Here is a 26999-nt window from a genome sequence, read left to right as displayed (position 1 = left end):
GGACCAACCACTTTATAAGGAGATTAGTGTGGGCGTGAACCACAGAACCAGCCACCCAGCAGGAAAATTGCCAGTTTGAACTGAAGGGGATAGAGACAGGAAGAATGAAGGAAGGCTGCCAGACTCCTTGAACTTTACAGTAGGATATCATAGAGCTATTTTGGGTGAATGTGCTCTGTTCTTCATAACAAGATTTAAAAAAAAAAAAAAAAAAGGCCCGAAGGTAACAAAGAGATTGTCAGGCCCACTACCCCCTAGGTTTTAATAGGCAGACGGCCTCCTACGGAAGCCATGGAGGTGAGGCTCCTGGAGCCATGAGCGATGGTGTGGGCAGGGCCCCAACAGAGAACGGGCACGGGCAGCACCCTGCCAAGCTGTAGGAATGTTGTTGCCACCCCAGTGGGTCCAGAAGCCAGAACATGAAACCGGAGAGTATTCTTGAGCCTTGAGATCGCTCTGAATTTCGCCTTGCTAGGTTTCAGCTTGCTTGGGACCTGTCACTTCATCTTTCTTTCCTATTTCTTCCTTTCGAGATGGGAATGTCTGTCCTGTGCCTGTTCCACAACTGTATTTTGGAAGCACATACCTTGTTTGGTTTCATAGGTTCACAGCTGGAGAGGAACTTTACCTCAGAATGAACGATACTTTGAGTCCAGCCATATCAGATTTAGATGATACTGAGACGAGACTTTGGACTTTAGAGTCGATGCTGGCATGAGTTGAGACTTTCGGGGTTGTTGAGATGAAATGAATGTATTTTGCATGTAAGAAGGACATGAATTTGGGGGCGGGGGGCAAATGCTATGGTCTCAATGTTTCTGTCTCCCCCAAATTCATATGTTGAAATTATAATGCCCAGTATTATGGTACTAGAAGGTGGGGGCCTTTGGGAGGTGATTAGGTCCTAAAGGGAGAGCTCTCACAAATGGGAATAGTGCTTATAAAACAGGCCCCAGAGAGTTCCCTAGCCCCTTCTTGAGGATGTAACAAGAAGTATGCTGCAACCTAAAAGAGAGCTCTCACCTGACCATACTGGCATTCCAGTCTCAACCTTCTAGCCTCCAGAACTATGAGAAATAAATTCCTCTTATTTATTAGTCACCCAGTCTGTGGTATTTTATTATAGCAGCCAAAAGGGCTTAGATAGATCTTGCATTGGTGTTCTATTGCTGAGTAAAAAACTACCCCAAACATTAGCACTTAAAACAACCAACATTTATTATCACACACACATGTAGGTCAGAAATCCAGGAGTGGCTTAGCTGAGTGTTTCTGAGGTCTCTCAAAAGGATGCAGTGAAGGTGTTGGTCAGGCTGTGGTCTCACATGAAGGCTTGACTGAGGAAGGATCCATTTTCAAGGTCTCTCACATGGTTGTTGACAAGATTCAGTTCCCCACAGACTGTTGGGCTGAGGGCCTCAGTTCCTTGCTGGCTGTTGGTTGAAAGGCTCCCTCAGAGGTTCTTTGCCACGTGGGCTTCTCTGTAGATGGCTCACAACACCTACCTGGCTTCCATCAGAGTGAGCATGCAAGAGAGTAAGAGAGAGCACATAAGATAGAAGCTGGTCTTATTGCAGCCTAACCTCAGAAGCTGAATCCCATCGCTTTTGCCATAGTCCACTCATTAGAAGCGAATCACTAGATTGAGCCCACCCTCCCAGAAAGAGGGTTATAGAAGGGCATGAATGCTAGGAGATGGGGATCATTAGAGGCGATTGTTTACCACAAATGTAAAAGCCACAACTTTGATTAGACCTTTGCCTTAAGGCTATGTTAAAGCCAGCCTTCAAATTCTAAAATTGGGCCTCCTTGTTTTCCCTCTCAATTCAGTTCTCTTGTCCATGTATTTTTTGAGCTGATTTCTTTCTTGTAGCAACTTATCTAAATGAAGCCAGCAACAACCCACTCATACTCTATAAACATTCTGCCTCAAAATCTCTGTGTCCAGTGACACAGGTCTGCTAGGTACATTTTCTGTCTTTCACACTGTCACAGGAGACAGTTTTACTAAATGTATCACCTCTGCATAACTGTGTCACTATTTTTCTAACTTCCTATAACAGTTTCAACGCCATCTGTTGTTAGCCAGTCACAAAGCCAATGGTTGTCACATAGTTTAGGTTTTTGTTAGGACAGCATCATACTTCTAGGTATCAAGTTCTGTATTATTCATATGTTACTGCATTAAGTCCTCTTGTTTCCTTTCATATCTTCTGTCTGTTCTGTCCATCATCGTGAGTGGGGTATAGAGATCTCCAACCGTGATTGTAGAACTAGCATCTATTTCTTTCTTCAATTCTGTCCATTTTGCTTCATATATTTAGTGGTCTGTCATTAGATATGTAAATGTTTATAATTACTGTATCTTATTGTATTGAATCTTTTATTAATATATAATATCCTTCTTTGTCTCTTACAACATTTTTTAATTCAAAGTCCATTTTGTCTGATACTGGTTTAGCCATCCCTGCTCTCTTTTGGTTACTATTTGAATGAAATATCTTTTCCATCGTTTCACTTTTTGGATCTTTTGAGTCTGTTATAGACAGCATATAGTTGGATCATGTGTTTTTATTCTGCCAAGATCTTTCTTTTGACTGGAAAGTTTAATGCATTTACAGTGAAAATAATTACTGATACAAAGGGACTGACTTCTCTCACTCTGCTGTTTGTTTCCTATGTGTCTTACAGTATTTTTGTCACTCATATCCTACATTACTGTCTTCATATGTGTTCAGTTGATTTTTCTGTAGTGAAATGTTTAAATTCCTTTCTTATTTCCTATTTTGTCTATTCGATAGGTATTTTCTTTGTGGTCCCTGTGGGGATTACATTTAACATCTTAAAGTTATAATATGCTAAGTTTAACTTATTCCAGTTTACCTTCCATAACATACAAAACTCTGCTCCTATTCAGCTGCAGTCCCCTTTCAATGTTGATGTCAAAAAAGTACATCTTTATACATTGTGTGCCCCAAAACATACACTAATACTTTCTTTAAATGTATTAGTCTCTTAAATTACGTAGAAAACAAGATTTGGACTTACAAACCAAAGTTATGGTAGTACTAGCTTTTACACTAATAATAGTAGGGTTTTCTTTAAATGTTAGTCACTCATCATGTAGAAAACAAAAGGTGCAGTTTGAAACCATTGTTGTAATAATACTAGCTTTTATAACTGCCCATGTATTTACCTGTATTGAGATCATTATTTCTCCCCACGCCTTCAAGTTACTGTTGTCACTGGACTAAAGAGGTCCATTTCCCTGCAAAGCCCAATAGGACACAAACATGAGTTTGCAGCAAAGAAAGTAAGGGTTCATTTCAGGAAGCAGCCCGCGCCGGGAGACAGGTGAGCTAATGCTCAAAGGCCTGGCTCCCTGATGGCTTCCAAGGGGTGGATTATATAGGGGAAAATCATTAATCATGGTGATTAAGGGAATTAGGGTGGTGGTCAGGGTCACGGTCTCTACTGATTGGTCAGCGATAGGGGAGGGGGTACTTGATCAGTGCATCTGGTCCTGTTCTCAGGCATGGCGTCGCTTTGTTTGGCTTTGCCCATTTTATGGACCAGGAGCTAAAACTCAGCTGTGGCCTAGATGTTATCTCCAGTTTGACCAAAACTCTGTCTTTGGGGTCAACAGACCCAAGGCCTTGCTCTTAGCTTATTTGATGCTGCCAGAACCTCATTGTCCTCAGGGCTTAATGACTAAGGGAGTGGACGTGCAAGGGAGGAGGGGGCAGGTGAGTAAGGGTGCTGGGTGGCGCCAGTTTGAGTCAAAAGGAAAGAAAGCAGAAAAGGTCCTATTAAAGAAATGAACTCTTGCCCGGCCGGGTGCGGCCCAGCAGTTAAGCATCGACCTAGGATCCAGGAGATTGCGGTTTGATTCCCGGTCAGGGCACATGCCTGGGGTGCGGGCTTGACCTCCAGTCGGGGGCGTGCAGGAGGCAGCTGATCAATGACTCTCTTTCATCACTGATGTTTCTATCTCTCTCTCCCTCTCCCTCTCTCTTCCTCTCTCTGAAATCAATGAAGATATATTACAAAAAGGAAAAAAAGAACTTTCTACTGTGGTACATTGTCTAGTGTCCTTTCATTTCACCTTACAGAAGTCCCTTGAGCATTCCTTGCAAGGCTGATCTAGTGGTCACGAACACCCTCAGCTTTTGTGTATCTGGGAATGTCTTCATTTCTCCCTAATTTTTTCACTCTGCCAGGATTTTTTCTTTATTAAGCACTGTGAATATATTGGCACACTGTCTTCTGGCCTCCACAGTTTCTGATGAGAAATCTGCTAATGATCTTATTGAGGGTCCCTCTCATGTAATAATTTACTTCCCTCTTGCTGCTTTCAAGATTCTCTTTTTATCTTTGACCTTGAAAGTTTGATTATAAAGTATCTTTGTCTTGGTGTGGATTTTTTATTGCAAATATGTTTTTTATTTTAAGTATAGTTGATATAAAATATTATATTAGTTTCAGGAGTACAGCATAGTGATTTGACGTTTCTGTACCTTACAATGTCACCGTGTAAACCCATCACAGTATTATTGACTATATTCCCCTTCACCTTTCACCTGTCCCTCCAATGCCCGCTCCTCTAGCAGTCATCAGTTTGATCTGTTTCTGTGAATCTGTTTTTGTTATTTTGTTTATTCATTTGTTTTGGTTTTTTTTAGATCTAACATATAAGTTAAACCTTATCATATTTGTCTTTGTCTGTTTGATTAAAATCATTAAAATGACCATATTACCCAAACTAATCTACAGATTCAATGTGATCCATATTAAAATACCAATGACGTTCTTCTCAGAACTTACACAGATAATCCTAAAATTATTATGGATTTGGTATGGGTTTTTTTATTTCATCTTACTTAGAGTTCACTAAGTCTCCTGGATGTTTACATTCATGTCTTTCATTAAATTGGGACGTGTTCAGCCATTATTTCTTAACTCATTGGCATTTCTGGGTGGCTGGCTCCTCCAGTTCTAAGTCTGGGTATATGAGGCAAACACACACACTCACACACACACACACACACACACACACAAGGAAACTACTCAAGGTCATGTTTCTCCTTTGCTCCTCAGATCCCTCACCAGTTTGCCTTCTGTTTTCACCTTTTAGAGCCTCTTATATTCATTTTGTTATAATACCCAGTGTTTTTAGTTGTACTTAGAGGGAGGAATAGGAACACTACTTCATCTTCTTACAAGTGAAAATCTCAAGATATTTTATGTCTGCATATATACTGTCTTTGATTAAATGTTGATTTTAAATATGATTCTTTTATGTAGATAAAAAGCAAGAAAAAACATCTGAAAACAAAAAAGGAAAGAAATTCTGCCCTAGCCAGCCATCAAAATGCCAGAGAAGAGCAAGGGGTAAGTTAATTTTTAGATCTGGTTGTTAGCAGCTTCTGAAAAAATGATTGCAAGGGAATGGGGGTTATTTCCTCTACCCTAATTTTTTCCTCAGAAAGAGTTCATGATTAAAATGTTGCTCATCTTATTTACTGTTTATAAAAGCACTAAAGAACCTTGACAGATAAGAGGAGAGTCTTATTAAGGAGCGATATTTAAATTTCACTTACACTCACCTTACTCAGAAAAGCATTTGAGGCATCTTGCAAAGATGCATTGATATCTAGAAATAAAGCTAAGAGAAATTAAATGGGAATACAAAGGTATAGACTAGATGGTACTGGGAGATTAGCTTCCACATGACAGAGTGGGAGCTCTGCAGACCCATTCACTAGCAGAAGTGGGTGAAAATTATTTTTAAAAGAACAACAAAAAACATTTAAACAATGAGGTTCAAAGACTTTCTCCATAAAGAAATCAAAAGGCAGGAAGGCAGTCATCGATCCTGAGAGGAAGGAAGTGAAAGCTAAAGAATGTGTCATGTTCCAGTTCTCTGGGTGCTTCCCCTGAGTTTTGCTGTACTTTTCAGTTACAATGATGAGGTCATCTTTATTCGCAGCTCTGAAAAATTTTATACTTTTATAGTTTTTAGACTTTTCCATGACTGGAAGACTATACACCAGAGTTACCACTGGACATCTCTAGGGTATAGGAACACTTTGATTTTTCACTGCTTACACCCCTGTTGTTTGAATATATACAGTACTCTTGTAATTTTCTTGTAATTACAAGAAATTGTAATTGTAAGAACACACACACAAAAAGAATATTCTTTCTAATGGATTCAGCTACTTATCAATGAAAAAGTTGAACCTTTTGGTCAAGATTAAGGGAGGACTGCCCTGGCTGGTTTGGTGGTTAGAGCATTGGCCTATGGACTGAAGGGTCTTGGGTTCGATTCTAGTCAAGGGCATGTACCTCGGCTGCAGGCTCAATCCCTGGCCTCGGTCAGTGCATGTGCAGGAGGCAACCAGTCGATGTGTTGCTCTCACATCAATGCTTTTCTCTCTCCCTCCCTTCCACTCTCTCTGAAAAGCAATGGAAAAAAATATCCTCAGTAAGGATTAAAAAAAAAAAAAAAAGATTAAGGGGGAGGACTGGGGAGTTAGTATTGAAGGAGGACAGACTTTAGTTTGGGAAGATGAGCGAGCTTTGGAGATGGACGGTGGTGATGGTTGCACAGCAGTGTAAATGTGCTTAAGGACATTGAACTGTGCACTTAAAAATGGTTAAGATGGGGTCTTGGCCAGTGTGGTTCAGTTGGCTGAGCATAGTCCTGTGCACCAAAGGGTCTCTGATTCGATTCCCGGTCAGTGCACATGCCAGGGTTGTGGGCTCGATCCCCAGTAGGGGACATTCAGGAGGCAGCTGATTGATGTTTCTCTCACATCCATGTTTCTCTCTCTCTCCTTCTCCCTTCCTCTCTAAAAAAATCAATAAAAACATTTTTATAAATGGTTAAGATGGTAAATTTTGTTTGGTATATTTTATCACACCAAAAAAAAAAAGAAGATTATGGGGGAATTTAAACAGTGAATTATACACTGGCTGCTATGAGGTTGGGCTAAAGACTAAAATCAAGCACACGCAATCAGGGAAAACACAACCACGGGTCATATTGGCAACTCCTTTCAACATAGAAAGCAATGTCATGTATGTTCTTCTTTAATGAACTCGTTTGCAAGCTACAAAAAAATATTTTTTACCTTTTTATATAAGCATTGTTTTGTAATTGCTTATACATTTTTATACAATTTTATATATTTTCACCGATTGCACACTTATCTTCCTATATCTTTACTCTTTTCATTTCAGGAAGTGAGATTATAAACTACATTTTTTGTCTCTCATCATAAATAAGTTCTATATGCAGTGAACATTTTTTATACTCCCTTTAATGCCAAAATATAATATCAATATTTTCTTCTCATTGTTCTAGGAGAAAAGTAATGTTGGAAAAGGTATTAGGAAGTTCCGATTTAAGAGATTATTTTATCCATTCTAAACCTACAAGGATAAAATGAGAAATGTTGAAAACAACTCTTCCGTAGATCATATAGGAAATATACCTCATTTTCATTTATAACATAGTATTGTTTTCCTTCTGTGTTTCCATTAGGTTTGTGATAAGGGACATTTGGTGCAAAGACACAAAGAATCAAGTTCTGATGTGAAAGGTAATGTTTTACTTCTACCCTCTCATAAACAATTCATTCAACAAACACTGTTTTTGTGCCACAGCTTTGAGGTTCCCACTGTGCTTGGTGTTTAGAGATACTAAGACCTTATAAATTCCTGTTTGTGTATATTCTCAATTATTTATTTGTAATAGATTCTTAGAAAGGAATTGCTGACTCAAAGGGTATGAACATTTTTTAGAGTTTTGCTATAAATAGCGAAAATGCAACAAAAAATCATAAGATTTGACAACTATTTGTATTAATTTAATTGAACTAAACTACTGTTGATATATTATCTGCTAGCATTTTTATGTGGAAAAAGATAAAAATATGAAACGTAAAAGTCAATGAATTGTTTTCATGCTTCTAATCATCTTTTACCATCTTTTCTAGATACAAGGCCAAGTGTATCAAATAATCGTATATTTGAATATTTCAGAAGACAGTTTCCTAATCAAGGTATGAGTGAGTAAAATGGGAATATAGAGAGTAATGAGTGGTCACCTACCATTTGTATGTGAGCTATTTAATACTTTGTGTTCGATAAAGATCTATTTACAAGAAACTGGAAGAATATCTTCATATTGGATAGATAAGGAAAAATTTACCTTCCCAGAAATTTTGAATCTCAAATTTTTACTTTTTTTTTTTTTAAGTATGTCTTTATTGATTTCAGAGAGAGGAAGGGACAGGGAGAGAGAGAGATAGAAACATCAATGATAAGGGAGTCATGGATTGTCTGCCTCCTGCACACCCCCTGCAGGGGATCAAGCCCACAACCCAGCATGTGCCCTGACCGGGAATCGAACTGCAATCTCCTGGATCCTAGGTCGATGCTCAGCCACTGAGCTGTGCCAGCCAGGCTACTTTTCTTTATAGCTCTAGAAATATATAGAGGAAGCCAGTAGATATTCATTATATTTCATTTTGCTTTCTTGTAATCTTACCCAGTCAAAAAAAATAAAATAATTCATCTGACTGTGTAATTCTTTCATTCCCATCTCACTGACTCTTAGAGCAGAAAGAAACCTTGAGAGACTCTAGTCATACCTCCTACTAATTACAGGATCCAGCCTTTGATACTCATCCAGCCTTTGATATCTGGTGACAGGTCGTTTACGAAATTATAACACAGTTCATCATCCCATTGCTAGAGAGCTATAGCATTGAAAAACCGTTCTTTTCATGTTCAGTTAAAAACGTGTGTCCCTGTGAATTTCATCCACCTCGTTAATAATACAGAACCTTGAGTAAAAGAACCTTAAAGGTAAACATTTCTAACTGACTCATATTCCCTCGTTCCTGAAATAATGAGAATAAATGTAATGCCTCTTCCACATTATCATAAGTGTTTTTTAAAAGCTATTATTTATTTCCCTGAAACTTTCCCTTTACTTTTTTCCAACCATCCATAATTCAGCATGATTCAGGTTCCTCTACCATCTTATTTTGTTCTTTTCTATCACTATTCAAGCTTAAATGAAGCTGAACACAGTATTGCAGATGTCATCTAATGAGTATACAGGGTGGGACAGAAGTAGGTTTACAGTTGTGAGTATGCAAAACAATTCATTCTTGTATCATTATCTATTGTTGTATTATTTTCCATATGAACAACTTTCTTATAAGCCTACTTTTCCCCAAGCCTGTAGAATAAATCATCGTTCTCATTTGCTTCTTTCTAGATCCAAGATTTCCTTTGATGCTGTCTAAGATTACATCTTTTCTTTGAATATCAACATACTGGATTTACATATACTCACACCTATAAAGTATTATTTTCACAGTGTGGCAGCTAACTTATGTCTCCTCCAGCCTATACTTCTTCAATTTTGGTTTGGTATTTTGGTTCAAAGTACTGGTTCTTAAATTTATTCCTGCTAAATTAAGTCGTCTTCGATTCAGCCGTTCATGAACTCTTTTATCTTTTTTTTTTTTTAATCCTCACCCGAGGATATTTTTTCCATTTTCAGAGAGTGGAAGGGAGAGAGAGAGAGAGAAACATCAATGTGAGAGAGACACATTGATTGGTTGCCTCCCACATGAGCCCAACCAGGGCCAGGGATCAAGCCTGCAACCGATGTACATGCCCTTGACCGAAAATTGAACCCAAGACCCTTCAATCTGAGGGCAGTCACTCTAACCACTGAGCCAAACTGGCCAAGGCCCTTTATTCTCTCTTAATTTGGACCAGCTGCTCAACCTTTGTTATTCACAGCACTGGCATGTTTGAAGATTATGGGCCAGTTGTCTTATAGACTGTTCAGTTTTAAATTTTTAATGTATACAACAGTTACCTGAGGAACTTATGAAAACATCAGCTTCTGATTTGGAGTTGGTCTTTGTTGTCAACCTCAGATAATTCTGGGGTTGGTGAGGGATCTGCATACCACACTTTGCAACTCACCACTTTGGGAGTTACAGTGAGAGTTGGTGGAACCCAGCCCATCCAACCCATATTCATCCTGAATAGCTTCCTTACACAAATTTTCTTTCCATAAAGATCTGTTATTTAAACAAAACAAAAATTTTCGATGACCATTGGCTGCAGCATAGAAACCAAGTTTTCTAACATGAGGTACCTGATGTCCAATGAACGGGCCCTGACTACCTCTTTTATCTCTTGTGATTTTCTGCCTTTTACTCAACACTTGAGCAAAGATGATCTTCCTGTAGCCTCCAAATATGTGAGTCTTCTCACCTCATTGCCTTTACTCATGCTGTCTCCTCTGCCTGAACCATACCTTGCCCTCTCTTCAACCAGATTAGCTGCTCATTTAAGGAGTAGGTATCAAAGTTTAATTACAGTAAAAGTGAGATAGAGTGAGTGATAATGATATGCACAGATTGCTCTGGTGCTCAGAGGGGGACCTGATCCAGCCTTGAAATCTCGGGGAATGTTTTCTTGAAGGAATTGATCCTTAAATTCTGATGAGTCTTAACTGACAAGTTAGGCATTTAGCAGGGAGAGGAGAATCACTTCCTTGAATTCTTAAAAGATTGTTGTGGGTGATTTTGTGATCTTACATGCAAATTCTTATTTGACATGCAGTGTGCCTGGGACTAGACATAACTCATTTAGAGCCTATTGACTTTGGTCATCTCTTACCAATATTTATTCTAGTCAGAAGAAAACATTTGATAGAAAAGACAAACAATTTAAGATCTGAGAGATTCCAAGATGGCGGCAGATTGAGTGGAAGCTACACTGGCACTCTCTCAGGACCAAACTTGAATTACAACTAAAATATAGAAAAACCATCCTGAATAATCAACTGAAGATGAGCTGGAGAGCACCCTCATAACCCAGGACCTAAAGTGGAGAGCACATAGAGACTGGTAGAGAGTGTGGAGGCGCAAGAGGACTGGCTGGGCTCCCAAAGGCAGCATCTGAGTTTCTGGAGGGATATCTCAGCTGTGGGGGGTCCCACTGAGAACTCTGGGCCTAAACCCCAAGCTGGGCTCCCCAGCCCAGAGCACCAGAACTGAGAAAGGTGCCCACATAACATCTGCCTGTGAAAAGCAGCAGGGTTTTCGTCTGCCAGGGAGAGAAGGCTAGAAATGCAGGCACCCTCTTAAAGGGCCAACGCACAAAGTTTTGTGTGCAGCCACTCACCTTGGTCTCCAGCAGAAGGAGGGTAGAGTGGCTTGGAGTGCTGTGAGGAGATTCCGGGCTTGTGTGAGGAGATAGAGCTCAGACGGCAGCCATCTGGATTCCTGTGCTAAGTCATTCCCTTGAGAAGAGGACATCTTTCTCAAGCTGACCTTTGCCAGCCAGGCAGCTTTTGCCTGGGGGAGGGAAGCAATTGCCCCACCCTGTTGGAAAACCTTTCACCTCCAAGCTGTGGAGTTTAGGTGGCCTACAGCCTGAGGCTCATTAAGAGACTCAGATTACTCTGCCTGCAGGCAGAGGTGGACCTCTGGGTGCTTTTAGTCTTTGCCTGATCTGCTTCTGGACCTGGGCTTTGGAAAAGCAGACATTGGGGTGCATCTTGGTCCTTCCAAATATACCCAGCCCCAGCAGAGGTGAAAAGCAGAAAGCTTCAAACAGGGTACTCAGGGCCAGTGACAAACAGTGTCTGACATTGGCCTGCATCAGAGACTCTCCAAAAAGACTGAGAGCCCTAGCAGATCTACCTGATACACAGAAGCAAACCTAAATAGGCAGCCAAAATGGGGAGCCAAAAAACAAGCCCCAAATGAAAGAACAAGAGAATTCTCCAGAAGAGCTAAATGAACTGGAGATAAGCAGTCTATCAGATACAGAGTTCAGAATACCGATTTTAAGAATGATGAGAAAAGATAGGGAAACTATGAAGGAAATTAAGAATAACATAGCATAAAGAATACATTGGAAGGAATAAATAGCAGATTAAAGAAAGCTGAGGATCGGATCACTGAGTGAGAGACGGTAGAAAAAAATCAGATGCAAAAACAAGAGGGCAGTTTAAGGGAGCTGTGGGACAACATGAAACATAATATTTGCATCATAGGAGTGCCAAAAGGGGAAGATAATAAGGAATGGATAGAGAATCTGTTTGAAAAAATAATGACAGAGCCCGGGTGGGCATGGCTCAGCAGTTGAGCATCGACCTAAGATCCAGGAGATTGCGGTTCCATTCCTGGTCAGGGCACATGCCCGGGTTGCGGGCTTGATCACCAGTGGGGGGCCTGCAGGAGGCAGTCTATCAATGATGACTCTCTCATCACTGATGTTTCTGACTCTCCCCTCTCCCTTCTTCTCTCTGAAATCAGTAGATTTAAAAAAAAAAAGAAAAAAGAATGGCAAAAAACTTCCCTAACCTGGTGAAGGAAAAAGTCACACAAGTTCAGGAGGCACAGAGAGTCCCAAGCAAGAAGAACCCAAAGAGGCCCATGCCCAGAAACATAATTAAAATGCCAAAAATTCAAGACAAAGAAAATCTTAAAGGAAGCTAGAGAAAAGCAATCTGTTACCTACAAAGGAGCTCCCATAAGGCTGTCAACTGATATCTCATCAGAAATTCTACAGGCCAGAAGGAAATGGCATGAAGTATTCAAGGTAATGAACAGGAAAGATCTGAAACCAAGACTACACCCAGCAAGGCTATCATTAAAAATAGGTGGTAAAATAAAGAGCTTCCCAGACAAAAAAAGGCTAAAGGAGTTTATCACCACCAAACCAGCATTGCAAGAAATATTAAAGGGACTATACTGTAATAAGAAGTAGAAATAGAGACACAAAGGCATAAAGAATTAAAATGGCAATAGATAAGTACCTATCAATAATAACCTTAAATGTAAACAAATTAAATGCTCCAATCAAAAGATATAGGGTAGCTGAATGGATAAGAAAACATGACCCAAATATATGCTGTCTACAAGAGACCCACCTCAGAACAAAAGAGACACACAGGATGAGAGTGAAGGAATAGAAAAAAGTTTCCCATGCAGTTGGAAATTAAAAAAACGCTGGGGTAGCAATACTCATATCTGACAAAATAGACTTCAAAATGAAGACCATAAGGGACAATAAATGTCACTACATAATACTAAAGGGATTGATCCAACAAGAGGATATAACCCGGACAAACATATGTACCCAATATAGAAGCACCTAAATGTATAAAAAAAACTTAAGGAGGAATTTAAGGGAGAGATCGACAGCAATAGTCATAGCAGGGGACTTTATCACCCCACTGACTTCACTGGATAAGTCTTCTAGACAAAAAATCAACAAGGAAACAGTGACCCTAAGTGACACACTAGATCAGATGGATTTAATTAACATTTACAGAACATTTCACCCCAAAGCTGCAGAATAGACATTCTTCTCAAGTGCACATGGGACATTCTCAAACATAGACCACATGTTAGGACACAAAGCAAGTCTCTACAAGTTCAAGAAGCTTGAAATCATATCAAGCATCTTCTCAGATCATAATGGCATGAAATTAGAAATCAACTACAATAAAAAAAAAACATTCAAACACATGGAAGCTAAGTAGCATGTTATTAAACAGTGAATGGGTATCAAAGAGATCAAGGAAGAAATCATAAACTTCCTGGAAACAAAAATGAACACACAACAACCCCAAATCTATGGGACACAATGAAAGCAGTCCTGAGAGGGAAGTTCATAGCACTACAGGCTGACCTCAAAAAACAAAAAACTTCTAATAAGCTATCTAACCCTACCACTTAAAGATTTAGAAAGAGAACAAGAAAAGCTCAGAGTAAGTAAAAGAAAGGAAATAATAAAGATCACAGCAGAAATAAATGACATAGGGACTAAAAAAACAATACAAAAGATCAATGAAACCAAGAGCTGGTTCTTTGAAAAGATAAACAAGATTGATGAACCTTTAGCCAGACTCATCAAGAAACAAAGAGTAAGAACCCAAATAAACAAAATCAGAAACAAAAGAGGTAAAGTAACAACTGACCGAATAGAAATACAAAGGATTGTAAGAAAATACTATGAACAACTATACGCCAACAAGACGAAATGGACAAATTCCTAGAAAAATACAACCTTCCAAAACTCAATCAGGAAGAGTCCGAAAACCTGAATAGGCCTATAACTGCTGATGCAGTTGAAGCTGTAATCAAAAAACTCCCAGCACACAAAAGCCCTGGTTCCGACAGCTTCACAGGAGAGTTTTACCTAACGTTCAAAGAACTAACACTTATCCTCCTCAAACTATTCCAAAAAATCCAAGAGGAAGGAACACTTCCAAGCTCTTTTTACGAGGCCAGCATTAGCCTAATTCCAAAACCAGATAAAGACACTACAAAGAAAGAAAATTACAGGCCAATATCCCTGATGAACATAAATGCTAAAATCCTCGACAAAATATTAGCAAATCAGATCCAGCAATATATTAAAAAGATCATACATCATGACCAAGTGGGATTTATTCAGGGATGCAAGGCTGGTACAATATTCACAAATCAATAAATGTGATACATCACATAAACAAAATGAAAGACAAAACTCACCTGATCATATCAATAGATGCAGAAAAGGCATGACAAAATCCAACACTCATTTTTGATAAAAACCCTCAGCAAAGTGGGAATAGAAAGATCATACTTCAACATAATAAAGGCCATGTATGACAAACCTACAGCCAACATCATACTCAATGGGCAAAAACTAAAAGCATTTCCCCTAAGAACAGGAACAAGACAAGGGTGTCCACTTTCACCACTCTTATTCAACATAGTACTAGAAGTCCTTGCCACAGTGGTCAGACAAGAAGAAAACATGAAATGCATCCAAATTGGAAAGGTGGAAGTAAAACTCATTATTTGCAGATGACATGATTTTATTACATAGAAAGTCCTAAAGACTCCACCAAAAAAACTACTAGATTTAATAAATGAATTCAGCAAGGTAGCAAGATACAAATTAACACCTAGATATCGATGCCATTTTTTACACCAATAATGAACTCACAGAGAAACTAAAAGAACAATCCCGTTTACCATTGCAACAAAAAATTAAGATACTTAGGAATAAACTTAATGAAAGAGATAAAAGACCTATACTCAGAAAACTACAGGATGTTGCAAAAAGAGATAGAGGTAGATATAATCAAGTAGAAGTATATGGATTGGAAGAATTAACATCATTAAAATGACCATACTACCCAAAGCAATCTATAAATTCAGTGCAATCCCTATTAAAATACCAGCAGCATATTTCACAGATCTAAAACAAACACTTCAAAAATTTATATGAAACCAAAAAAGACCCTGAATAGCCATGGCAATCTTGAGAAAAAAGAAAGCTGGAGGCATCACAATACCAAATAACAAGTTATACTACAAAGCCACTGTAATTAAAACAGCCTGGTACTGACACAAGAACAGACATATAGATCAGTGGAACAGAACAGTGAACCCATTACATTCAATTTATATTTGACAAAGGACGCAAGAATTTACAATGGAGTAAAGACAGTCTCTTCAATAAATGGTGTTGTGAAAATTGAACAGGTACATTCAAAAAATGAAACTAGACCACCAACTTACACCATACACAAAAATAAACTCAATGGATAAAAGACTTAAATGTAGGACTTGAAACCATAAAAGTCCTAGAAGAAAATGTAGGCAGCAAAATCTCAGACATCTCTCGTAGTAATATGTTTGCCGATCCGATACATCTAGGACAACAGAAACAAAGGAGAAAATGAACAAATGGCACTACATCAAAATAAAAAGCCTCTGCACAGCAAAGGAAACCAACAGAATGAAAAGGGAGCCCACTGTATGGGAGAACATATTTGCCAGTGACACATCTGATAAAGGGTTAATATCCAAACTATATAAGGAACTCATACAACTTAACAAAAGGAAGACAGACAATCCAATTAAAAAATGAGCAAAGGACCTAAATAGACACTTGTCCAAAGAGGACATACAGATGGCCGAGAGACACGAAAAAATGCTCAATGTCGCTAATCATCAGAGATGCAAATTAAAACCACAATGAGGTATCACCTTACACCTGTTTTCAGAATGGCTCCATCAACAAATCAACAAATGACACCTGCTAGCGAGGGTGTGGAGAAAGGGAACCCTGGTACACTGCTGGTGGGAATGCAGACTTGTGCAGCCACTATGGAAAACAGTATGGAGTTTTCTCAAAAGATTAAAAATTGACCTGCCGTTTGACCCAGTGATCCCACTTCTAGGAATAGATCCTAAGGAACCCGAAACACCAATCAGAACTTATGCCCCCCTGTGTTCACAGCAGTGCAATTTACAATAGCTAAGATCTGGAAACAGCCCAAGTGCCCATCAGCAGATGAGTGGATAAAAAAGCTGTGGGACATTTACACCATGGAATACTATGTGGCTGTAAAGAGGAAGAATCTCGTACCCTTTGGGACAGTATGGATGGAACTGGAGAGTATTATGCTAAGTGAAATAAGCCAGGCAGAGAAAGATAAGTATCACATGGTCTCACTCATATGTAGACTATGATGGACAAAATAGATCCGGAGACATAGAAGCATGGATCAGACTGACAAATCTCAGAGGGAAGTCGGCGGTATGGGGGAGGGTAAGGGGAGAGATTAACCTAATAACTTATATGCATAACCCATGGACACAGACAATATTGTGGTGAATGCCTGGGGGGGGGAGCAGGCGGGTGCAGGGGGAATCAATGGGGGGGAAAAGGGGACATCTGTAATACTTTCAACAAATAAATTAAAAAAAAATAAAAAGTTAGTCACCCTACTATGCATGTAGATGTCCTTCATAGATCCTAACATACATAGAATCAGTTCTCAATTTTTGACAGTCATTAGATAGGCATTTCTACTGTTTGCTATTCTGTTGAAACACTTTAATTAAAAGGCTTCCAAGTGGAATATGCACTAACATATTTCATATGTCTGAATGAGACAATGACAGATTAATTGAAGGTAAGCTCAATTAAGTTAGCCATTAAATATGTGAGATAATTGGCAAGAAAGTAAAACATTTAAGTTTTGTTAATCTTAAAAATCTAAGTTCAGAAATTTTATGGTATATTTTTTTTTTTAGTGAAAATGCCTAGACCAGTCCCTTCCTGGCTTCTAAAAAGATACTTGCGGTAGGAGAACTACTACCTGACTCCTTTTTCTCTGTTTTATAAGATTTTTATTTTGAATTTAAAAAACAAGTAAAAGTCACACTTTGATAACAATTGCTAATCTGATATCTCCTTATATTCTGTCTAGTATCTGTGACTAGGTCAGTTTTATATATATGAGTGCCCATGTAATGTGTTTTGAAGAGTTCTAAGATTTTAATATCCCCAAACTATCGCCAATGAATGCCTTAAAATCTACAGGCATTTATTTCTATGCATTTTGTCCTTGCATTATCTGAGTTTCTCTTTTTAAAAAGAAATAGGTCTGTCATAATTACTTAGCACTTTAGAATGAACGACCATCAAATGTTTTGCTGTCCATACTAGCAGTTGGAGCACTGGTGACGTAGGGCTGATACTACTACCTAAAAACTGAAAAAAGAATACCTGAAAGAGAAGTCAGGGGTAACAGAGATAAACTTTGTAGTTGTGTCTAAACCAGTAATTTGATACCACTAGCTCCCTTGGCAAGTTTCCGTTCTTAGGCATAATCTGGAAAACCATTGGAACTGTGGAACAGGTAAGTATTTGAGAACAGACTGACAGTGTCTAACAGAACTTGGTTTCTGTTCAATAAAAATGGCTTCTGTTGAAATATGTAGCCAGGAGCCCCCAAAACTTAAAAAATAAAGTAAGAAACCATCTTGGGCATACCTGTACTTGGATCTAGAATTGATTGATTTAAACTAAGACTTAAATTTTAAAAATATATTATCATATCTAAGGAAAGAAATCAAATGATATATCAAGATAAGAGAAAGTGATAGAAAAAGTACTGAAATTAGATGTGAATCCTAGACCTGCCCCTCCCTCGTATTAGCTGTGCGATCTTGAAAGCAAGTAGCTTAGTCTCCCGAATTCCCTGGCATCCTCTCACATCCCCTCTGACGTAAGACGGAAGGTAGCATTGGCCGTCCTCCTGTGTCGCAGGGCTGGTGGGAGCCCCAGGAGGGCAACATCTCTAAGGATCCTTTGCGTGCTGCGGTTGTAACCTACAAGTACACGATGGTATGACAGTGCTCTTGATAGATGGTTCACTGTTGATAGAGTGCCCAATATCTTTCAGCTCCCAAAGTATGACTGAGAGGCTTAGCGAAGACCAACAAAGACATTTTTTAGAAACCGGTAAGAGACCAATCCAGGAAAGAGTTCAGCCCAAGAGCCCTGATTTGTATGGAGACTGCTTCAAAGTGACGCCCTTGAAGTGTGCCCTGAGCAAACAAGCTCCCAGTTGGACTGAGAAGAAAAGGACACCAACAGAAGGTTTTTTTATTTTTACTTTTCAGATTTTAATAAATGCAAATGTGGCTTTCACTGTATCGTCATTAATAAATCCTATGGAATCAGGATTTGGAGGAACTGCTTTTGTAAACAGGGATAATTAATAGCCATTTTATTCCCAACGCTGAAAAATGCTTGCCTTGAAAAAAAAATATTTAATTCACTAATTCCCAGTATCTCCTTGTGGCTGTTTTTTTTATTACTGCTTCAGTTTCCTTAGTTCAGCACCAATATCTCTGTTATTGATGCCTCTCAGTACCACAGAATGAAGAAGCAGTGAGCTGCTGACACAGCATGGATAACTGAGAATCACTGTGCCAAGTAAAAGAAGCCAGACACAGAAAAGTAACTTACATGATGCGTTCTTATTCATCAAGACAGATCTGGGAATTAGGAAGCTTTCCTTACCCATCCCCAAGTAGTAGTTGAAGTCCCACTTCTGCAATTCTGTATTAAGTTCCCTGCCTTATCTCTGTAGAAATATATACTCTGATTGATGCTTTACTTTTCTCTCTCTAGTCCTGTTAGCATATTAATGACAAGGACTATAGTTTTCATGCCTGTTTAATAAACCAAGTATAATGCCAGACACATGATAAGCATTCAGTGAATGTTTGTTGACTTCATTTCCGTTGCAGGCATTGCTGGACGCTGTATCAGATGTTCCCTCGTTCATTATCTTTCAAGTCCAGCTAATGCAATGAGTGCTTAAGGCACTCGCTTCCTTTCTTTTTAGTAAAGGCTAATTCCTTTTCTAAAAAAGTTTTATTGTAGAAATTTCAAACATAAAAGTAGAGAGCCTAGAGTAATGAACCCACAGGTGTCCATCATCCACCATTAATAATTATCAACATCTCGCTAGTCTTGTTTCATCTATAGTCCCACCACTTTTTTTTTTTGCTAAAGTATTTAAAGCAAATCCAGCAAATCATACCTTTTTGCCCATAAATAGTTCAATTATATATCTCTAAACAATGTTTTCAAATTCTAATGTATTTCTTTTATTCTAAGCATATTCTACTTTTCTTATGCTGTCTACATGACAGTTCAGGCATTATAATTGTAAATACTGCTGCCATAGCCTTTAAAATGTTGACTAGTCTTCCTTCATCTCCACTCTGGGTTCTTGTTTCCCCCTCTCCTTTCTACATATTGAATTTTTAATTGTGTTACAATGCACCATCTTAACTATTTTTAAGTATAAAGTCCAGCAGTGTTACATACATTCACTTTCTTGTGCACACAATCTCCAGAAGTCTTTTCATCTTTCAAAACTGAAACTCCATACCCATTAGACAGCATCTCGCATCCCTCCCTCCCCTGGGCCCCGGCAGCTACCCTGCTTTTCCCCATGACTTGACTACTCTAGGGAGCTCATACTAATGGCATCAGTACTTGGAAGATGAGAACAGTCTTTGTCTTTTGGTTACTAGCTTAATGGCCTCAAGGTTCATCTCTACTGTAGCAGGTGTCAGTTTCCTTCGTGTTTTAGGGCTGAATAGATATTCCATTATATGTGTACCACATTTTTTATCCATTCATTCGTCAGTGGGCACTTGAGTTGCTTCTGCCTTTTGGCTGTTGTGAGTAATGCTGCTATGAACAAAAACTTTTTGAGACTCTGCTTCCAATATGAGGGTCATTTACCCAGAAGTGGAATTGCTGGACCATAAGGTAGCTCTATTTTAATTTTTGAGGCCCCACCATGCTAGTATTGTCCACAGCGGATGTACCATTTTCCACTCCCACCAACAGTTCACAAGGTTCTAATTTTCTCCGCGTCTTTGCCATTGCTGAATCCTGTTCTGGGTTTTTGGATAGTTGCCACCTTAATAGGTGTGGAGTAGAGGAAGTACTTTTTAAACAGACTATTTTTAGAGCAGTTTGATAAATACTTTTTAAAAATGTTATACTTTTATTATAACAATTAACAAAATAAGTAATAATTCCCTTCATATCATCTAACAAATGGGGTTTCTAACGTGCACGTCCCACAGTTTTCCTCATATCTCCATTCTTTTGTCAGATCAAAAGCTTTGGAGCCACCACTGAGTCGTCTTCTCTCACCCACAGCTAATTCATTAGAAAACCCCAAAATATATCTAGGATCCCACACGCACACTTCTCACCCTTCTGGCCATGGCCATCACCCTGGGCCAAGCTGTCATCCTCTCTCCTGGATTATTGCACTAACCTTCCAAGAGATAATGTTACTATTTCAGTAACCTTCCTGCTTGTCCAACCTTGACCCTGTTTAATCTGTTCTTACCTCAGCAACCAGCATGATCCTGTCGAAACAAATCTATGATGTGACCCTCCTCTGCCCAAAGCCTTGCAGTTACTCCCCATTTCATACTCAGTAAAAATCGAAGTCCTTACAGTAGCCTCTGTGGCCCTATGTAAACTGAGCCCCCATAGACCTCTCTGAGCTCTCACCTCTTTCCCCTTGTGCTGTGCCATCTTGAACACACTACCATGCTCCTAGCTCAGTGCCTTTGCACTTACTGTTCCCCTTGCCGAGAATGTTCTTTCCCGTGAAAGCTGCCTGACTCTCTCCCTGACTCCCATAACATGGCGTCACAGGGAGGCCTTCTCCAAACCCCTTTTTATTTTTATTTTTTATTTTTTTAATATATCTTTATTGATTTCAGAGAGAGGAAAGGAAGGGGAGAGAGAGATAGAAACATTAATGATGAGAGAGTCATTGATTGGCTGCAGCCCGCAACTCGGGCATGTGCCCTGACCGGGAATCGAACCCCGATCGCCTGGATCCTAGGTCGACGCTTAACCGCTGAGCCACGCCCAGCCGGGCTCCAAACCCCTTTTTAAAAACAGAAATCAACCTTTCCCCAAGAATCCCTTGTTTCCTTGCCCAGCTGTATGCTGCCCCATAAACATCATCATTATCTAACATACTATATATTTTACGTGTTCATTTGCTGCTTTTCTGCCCCTATACTTAAAGAATAAGCTTCAGGTGGGTAAGAATTTTTAGATAGAATTCTTAGCACATAAGGCTCAATAAGTACTTGTTGAATCATTTCAGTCTCCATATCTAAACATATTTTTGTGGTCGCCCCCCAGATCTGCGTCACAACCTAAAAAGCAAAATGAAACAATCTACATCTTTCCAAAGCAAGAAGACTGGTGTAAATTGGACAGATGATGAAAAAAGAATCTACAGGGATAAAAGAATAGCTCAGACTGAAGAGATACTGCAGTATTTGATTCCTATCATGGATAGCACTAAAAATATGCAAACCACTCAGATAAAACAGATGTTCAATGCAAGAACCGACTTCCAAATCCAGCAGCAGTAAGTCAATACAATTTTGTCATCCTTAACTATTCACTACATTCTTTTTTAAGGAAGCACAGCTAATTAATTCATTATCCTAAGAATCACAGGTGGGCAAAGGGCGGCGGAGAGGGGGATACTTGCAATTATGTCAACATTAAAAATTCTTAATAAAAATAGATAAATAAGTAAATTAATTAATTAATTAAAATGGTGCATACACTGCATTGCACGCAGGGACAAAGGCCGAAAGCCATAAGAAAGCCTTGGCTTGTACAAGAGTAAGTTGTCTGGCCTCATGATATTGTTTATGTGCATGAAACCGCTCGTTAATTTGGATCTGTGAATCAGGTATACATAAAGTATGGCCATAGTCTGACTTGAGATTTCTCTCAGGTGTGTTTAAACTTTATAAGCTTAGGGGGCAACCAGAATTAGAAATAATTAACCTGAGTTACTTCAGCTTTTGATACTCAGAGAAAAACAGGAAGGATGAGACTGGATTTCTTTTTATTAAAGATAAAAAAAATAAAACCAAAACTAAGGCAAAAAGGAAACCTATATAAATAAAATAAAAATGATAAGCTGAAAATAATAAATATACTTATATTTTAAGCAAATTTTCAAAAACTACTTTCTGTGCCCTGGCCAGTGTGGCTTAGTGGTTAGGGCATCAGCCCATGCACAGATTCTCAGTCAAGGGCACGTACCTGGGTTGCAGGTTCAATCCCCAGCCCTGGTCCGAATGAAAGCAGGAGGCAGCCACTCGATATGTGCCTCTCACATCAATGTTTCTCTCTCTCTCCCCTCCCTCCCTTCCACTCTCTCTAAAAATCAATGGAAAAAATATCCTCTGATGAGAATTAACAAAACCAAAAAAACTGCTTTCTATGTGCTAGACATGGGTCCATGTTTACACGTGCACACACACACATTTTACATCCTACACATAAGGAGACTGAGATACAAAGAGGTTAAGTAATTTGTCCAAGGTCACACAGTCAGTAGGTAGCAGAATTGGATTCAACCGCATTCTCACTCCAAAGTCTTTCGTCACTACACTTCAAAATTTCTCTTTATAATAAAAATGAAAGACAGAGAGGACTCATATACTTAATACTCAAAAATAGCCTACAAATCAATGACAAAATTATGAATATTTCAATAGGAAAATGGGCAAAGGCGATGAACCAGAAATTCACAAAGGAAGAAAAAAAAAACATGGCCAATGAACATTTTAAAATGTTCAATCTCACTTAAATCCCAAGAGGGCAAATTAAAACAATAATGAAATGCTACTCATTTTTGCCTCTCAGTGGAAGAATTCATTCACTAATTGTTGGAATGTAAACTTAGGGAGTTTCTGGAAGACAATCCAACAGTACAAATGAAAAATCCTTAATATCTACATTCATTTTTATAAGAAACTAAACCTTTAGAAATTGATCCTAAGGGGGTAAAGCTAGGTAAGGGCTAAAAGATTTCTGTAGTGATGTTCATTTCAGCATGGTTTATAAGAACCAAAGAAAAAAAAGAAACAATTTTGAAAAAGAATAAAGTAGAAAAAAACAGTCTATCTGATTTCAACACCTTTTATATAGTTACTGTAATAAGAGTGTAGTATTAGAGGAATAAACATATATATTAATAGAACCAAATAGAGAGCCCAGAAATAGACCCATACAAATATGCTTGACCAATTTTGACAACAATGCAAAAGCAATTCAATGAAGGAGAGAGAGAATTTTCAACCAATGCTGTTGGAACAATTAGACATCCATAGGCCAAAAATATGAAACTTAACCTAAACTCGTTTCTTATACAAAAAAAATAATGATAATTTAAAATGGATCATGGACATAACTACACAGCATAAACCTATAAAACTTTTAGGAAAAAATAGGAACTCTTGCCCTGGCTGGTTTTGCTCAGTGGTTAGAGCGTCGGCCCTCGGACGGAAGGGTCCCGGGTTTGACTCCGGCCAACGGCACGGACCTTAGTTTCAGGCTCTATCCCTGACCCCTGTCAGGATGTGAGCAGGAGGCAACCAATCGATGTGTGTGTCTCACATCGATGTTTCACTCTGTCTCTCCCTCCCACTCTCTCTGAAAAGCAATGGAAAAAATATCCTCGCGTGAGGGTTAAAAAAAAAATAGAAACTCTTCATAAGAGTTGGGCAAAAAGTTATACTTTACACCAAAAGCATAATCCATAAAGAAAAATGGATACGTTAGACTTCATCAAAATAACTGTGTTTGCCCTTCAAAAGATCCAGTTAAGAGGGTAAAAAGACAACTATAAAATAGGAAATATTTGCAAACCACATAAATAAGAGACTAGTATCTAGATTAAAGAAGTTTCAAAATGTAACAGTAAGAAAACAAATACTTCATTCAGAAAATGAGCAAAACATATGGACCCATTACACCAAACAGAACATACAGAGGTCATACAACCACGCAAAAAGATGTTCCACATCATGAGCCATTAGGGAAATGCAAATTAAAACCACAATGAGATAGCTACACACTATGGCCAAAACAAAAACAGTGATAACACGGGATGTGCCGAGGGTGCGGAGAAACTGCAGCACTCCCACGTTGCTGCTGGGAATGTCGATGTGCGGTCACTCTGGGGAACAGTTTGACGGTTTCTTTAAAAACCACCCATATAACTCTAACTGCCATAGAACCCAGAAATTGCTCTCCTGCGCATTAATCCCAGAGAAATGAAAACACGTTCACACAAAAGCCTGTACACCAGTGTTTATAGCAGTTTTCCTTGGAATAGCCTCAAAATGGGAACAATCCACATGTCCTTCAGTGGAGGAATGATTAACACTGTAGTACATCCAGGCCCTGGGCTCGGCTCAGACACAGAACAGCCTGAGTCAATCTGCAGAGGGCTGTGCTGGGTGAAAAAAGCCGGCCCCAGAGGTTACACACTTAGGATTGTGCTTATATAACATTCTTTGAGGTGATAAAATTATGGAATTCAGACAACAGGTTAATGATTGCCAGGAGTGAAGGAGGGCCTGGGCAGGGAGGAAAGCAGTTATGTCTATAAAAGGTAAACATGAGGAAACTGTTCTGTACCTTGAGGATACCAATGGCAATATCCTGGTTATATTATTGTGCTTCTCAAAATTAAAGTTTTAATTAAAAATATAGTTGAAAGTTTGTGGTAAAAAATGGAATTCTAAAGGAGACTGAGGGACTTTAAGCGGCTGCAACTTGTAATTTACCAAACCCTCTCTCTCGAGGAAAACTTCCCTTTCTTGGACTTACAGTGATCTTTTTACTGACTATAGGAAAAACTTATAGTGTGTACACTGAGTTCATTCTAATAGAATAAACAGATTTGTGAAAACTTAGAGAGAATTTCCTTTCACTAGATGTATAAGTAAGGAGCTGAGGCCCAGAGTGACCATTATATCAGGAAGCCTGGGGTCAGGGCTGGTATCCAAATAAACATAGCCTCTAGGCATGTAGAATGCAGAATTGGAGTAATGCTGAAAAATCATGACCAGAGATGCAGTGGTAAAAGTCTTGAGGGAAGAAAAATAGACTTACCCTATTACAAATACCTAGGGAACATGCTGGGCAAAAACTCACGCATTTTCTTTCTTTTCTAGACTAAACCCAGCTACTTATATAAACATAAAGAGATACAGTGCATCTTGGGCACCACCCAGACATCTCCCTTTTATAAGCCAAAGGCACCTTATGTCAAGCTCTCCAGAATTGCTCCAGTCTGTGTCCCAGAGGTCATGTGAAAGCCTGTCACCTCTCAAAGGGCACAAGAAAAGGAAAACACGCTCTCAAATCAAAGCCATGAAGACTAAAGACATGAAACCTGTCAGCAGCGAATGGGAAGTTGCTTCCTCAAGTTTTGCGAAGGATACAAATATTATCAAAGGCAAGAGTCTTCAAGCTGAGGAATCCAACCAGCAGAGCTCCGTGCAGACAGCCCTCCCCCATCTGACTCAAAATGAGGATGAGCAACAAAATTAGAATGATGGACCACCCGCCTTCCATTTGCAGTTCCAGAGACAGAAATAATCTAGCTCTTTGCTGCTCTGAAAACTGTGGATGAAAGATGACATGCTCACCTATTAAAAAGGAGAGAGAAAAGCCCTCCCCACCCCTCTGTCACTGTTCCTCTCCCTACACATGCATATGCATATACTACACTACCAATCCTAGGTACCCCATCTTCTTTAGTGGGAACATCTTTCAGAGATATAAAAAGAAATCTGGAGCCCTGGCCAGTGTGGTGCAGTGGTTTGTGTCGGCCCATGCACTGAAGGGTCGCAGGTTCGATTCCCAGTAAAGGGCACGTACCTGGGTTGCAGGTTAGACCCCTAACCCCAGTTGGGGCGCATGCGGGAGGCAACCAATCCATATGTCTCTCTTACATCTGTCTCTCTCTCTCTAAAAATCAATGAAAAAATTATCCTTGGGAAAGGATTAACAAACAAAAAAATCTGGAGAAAAGCTAGCAGATTTAAAATTTTCTTAGGTACTTATATTTCATTTTTATCAAGATGGGGGGGGAAATCTCTAAACTTTTGACTTCTTCCAAAATGATTTATTCATGCAACACCAAAAAACACCCCTAAGAGCTCAGGAAGGAATGACCTGTACTCTCACTGACTTTAATGTCCCGACTAGACACTTGAATGAATTAGTCAACAAACATTTCCTGGATTTCTGTTATATCTATAGTGTGCTAGAAACCACTGGCGATTTTTTTAAAAAGACATTTCTCCCCACTAGAAGATTACTGTATAATTGTACATATAAGACAGACATGACAAAAATAATTACAGAATAAAATCGTGCATAGTAAAGTGCTAAGATTTGAACAAAAGCGTGGCACAAAAAGACACTGGAATGCATAGACTATGGTTCAAATCGTAGTTTTCTCAAAATTTAGCAGCAATGTAAAAGATGAGATGTGCAGTTTCCCTTAGAGCTGAGGAATGTATAGCTCCAGCCATTTATCTGCGTGGAAGCAAGTAGAGGACCTCACAGTTTGTCATTCGTACAACAGTGAGCACTGGTGAGATTCCTGAAGGACACCGCAAGGAAACAGGTGTGTCAAGCAAATTAGGCAGGATGGAGGGGGTAAACGAGAAGAGTGTTAACCCAGCCTGGAACCGCAGGTCAGCAGTGGC

General features: G+C 39.1%; 1 protein-coding gene across 10 annotated transcripts in view; it reads left to right on the top strand.

Annotated features, from left to right (window-relative positions):
- Positions 1-26674, top strand: part of AGBL3 (AGBL carboxypeptidase 3) — a 58248-nt gene extending 31574 nt beyond the window's left edge. For 4 of the 10 annotated variants that reach the window (XM_081146554.1, XM_081146557.1, XM_081146556.1 and 1 more), the window contains 7 exons: positions 5305-5391; positions 7550-7607; positions 8004-8069; positions 17154-17202; positions 18308-18504; positions 21607-21838; positions 25455-26674. In XM_081146554.1, coding sequence (XP_081002680.1) covers positions 5305-5391; positions 7550-7607; positions 8004-8069; positions 17154-17202; positions 18308-18504; positions 21607-21838; positions 25455-25833 — 1068 coding nt within the window. In that variant the 3' untranslated portion in view covers positions 25834-26674. Of the gene's footprint in view, positions 1-5304; positions 5392-7549; positions 7608-8003; positions 8070-12368; positions 16635-17153; positions 17203-18307; positions 18505-18778; positions 19110-21606; positions 21839-25454 lie in introns of those variants that run through there. The other 6 variants (XR_013999484.1, XR_013999485.1, XM_081146558.1 and 3 more) reach the window with 6 other exon arrangements.
- The last annotated feature ends 325 nt before the right edge of the window (positions 26675-26999 follow it).

The sequence above is a fragment of the Miniopterus schreibersii genome, assembly GCF_964146895.1.
Source record: "Miniopterus schreibersii genome assembly, chromosome: 9".
NCBI classification, from domain to species: Eukaryota; Metazoa; Chordata; class Mammalia; order Chiroptera; family Miniopteridae; genus Miniopterus; species Miniopterus schreibersii.
This window is presented reverse-complemented; position numbering and strand designations above follow the sequence as displayed.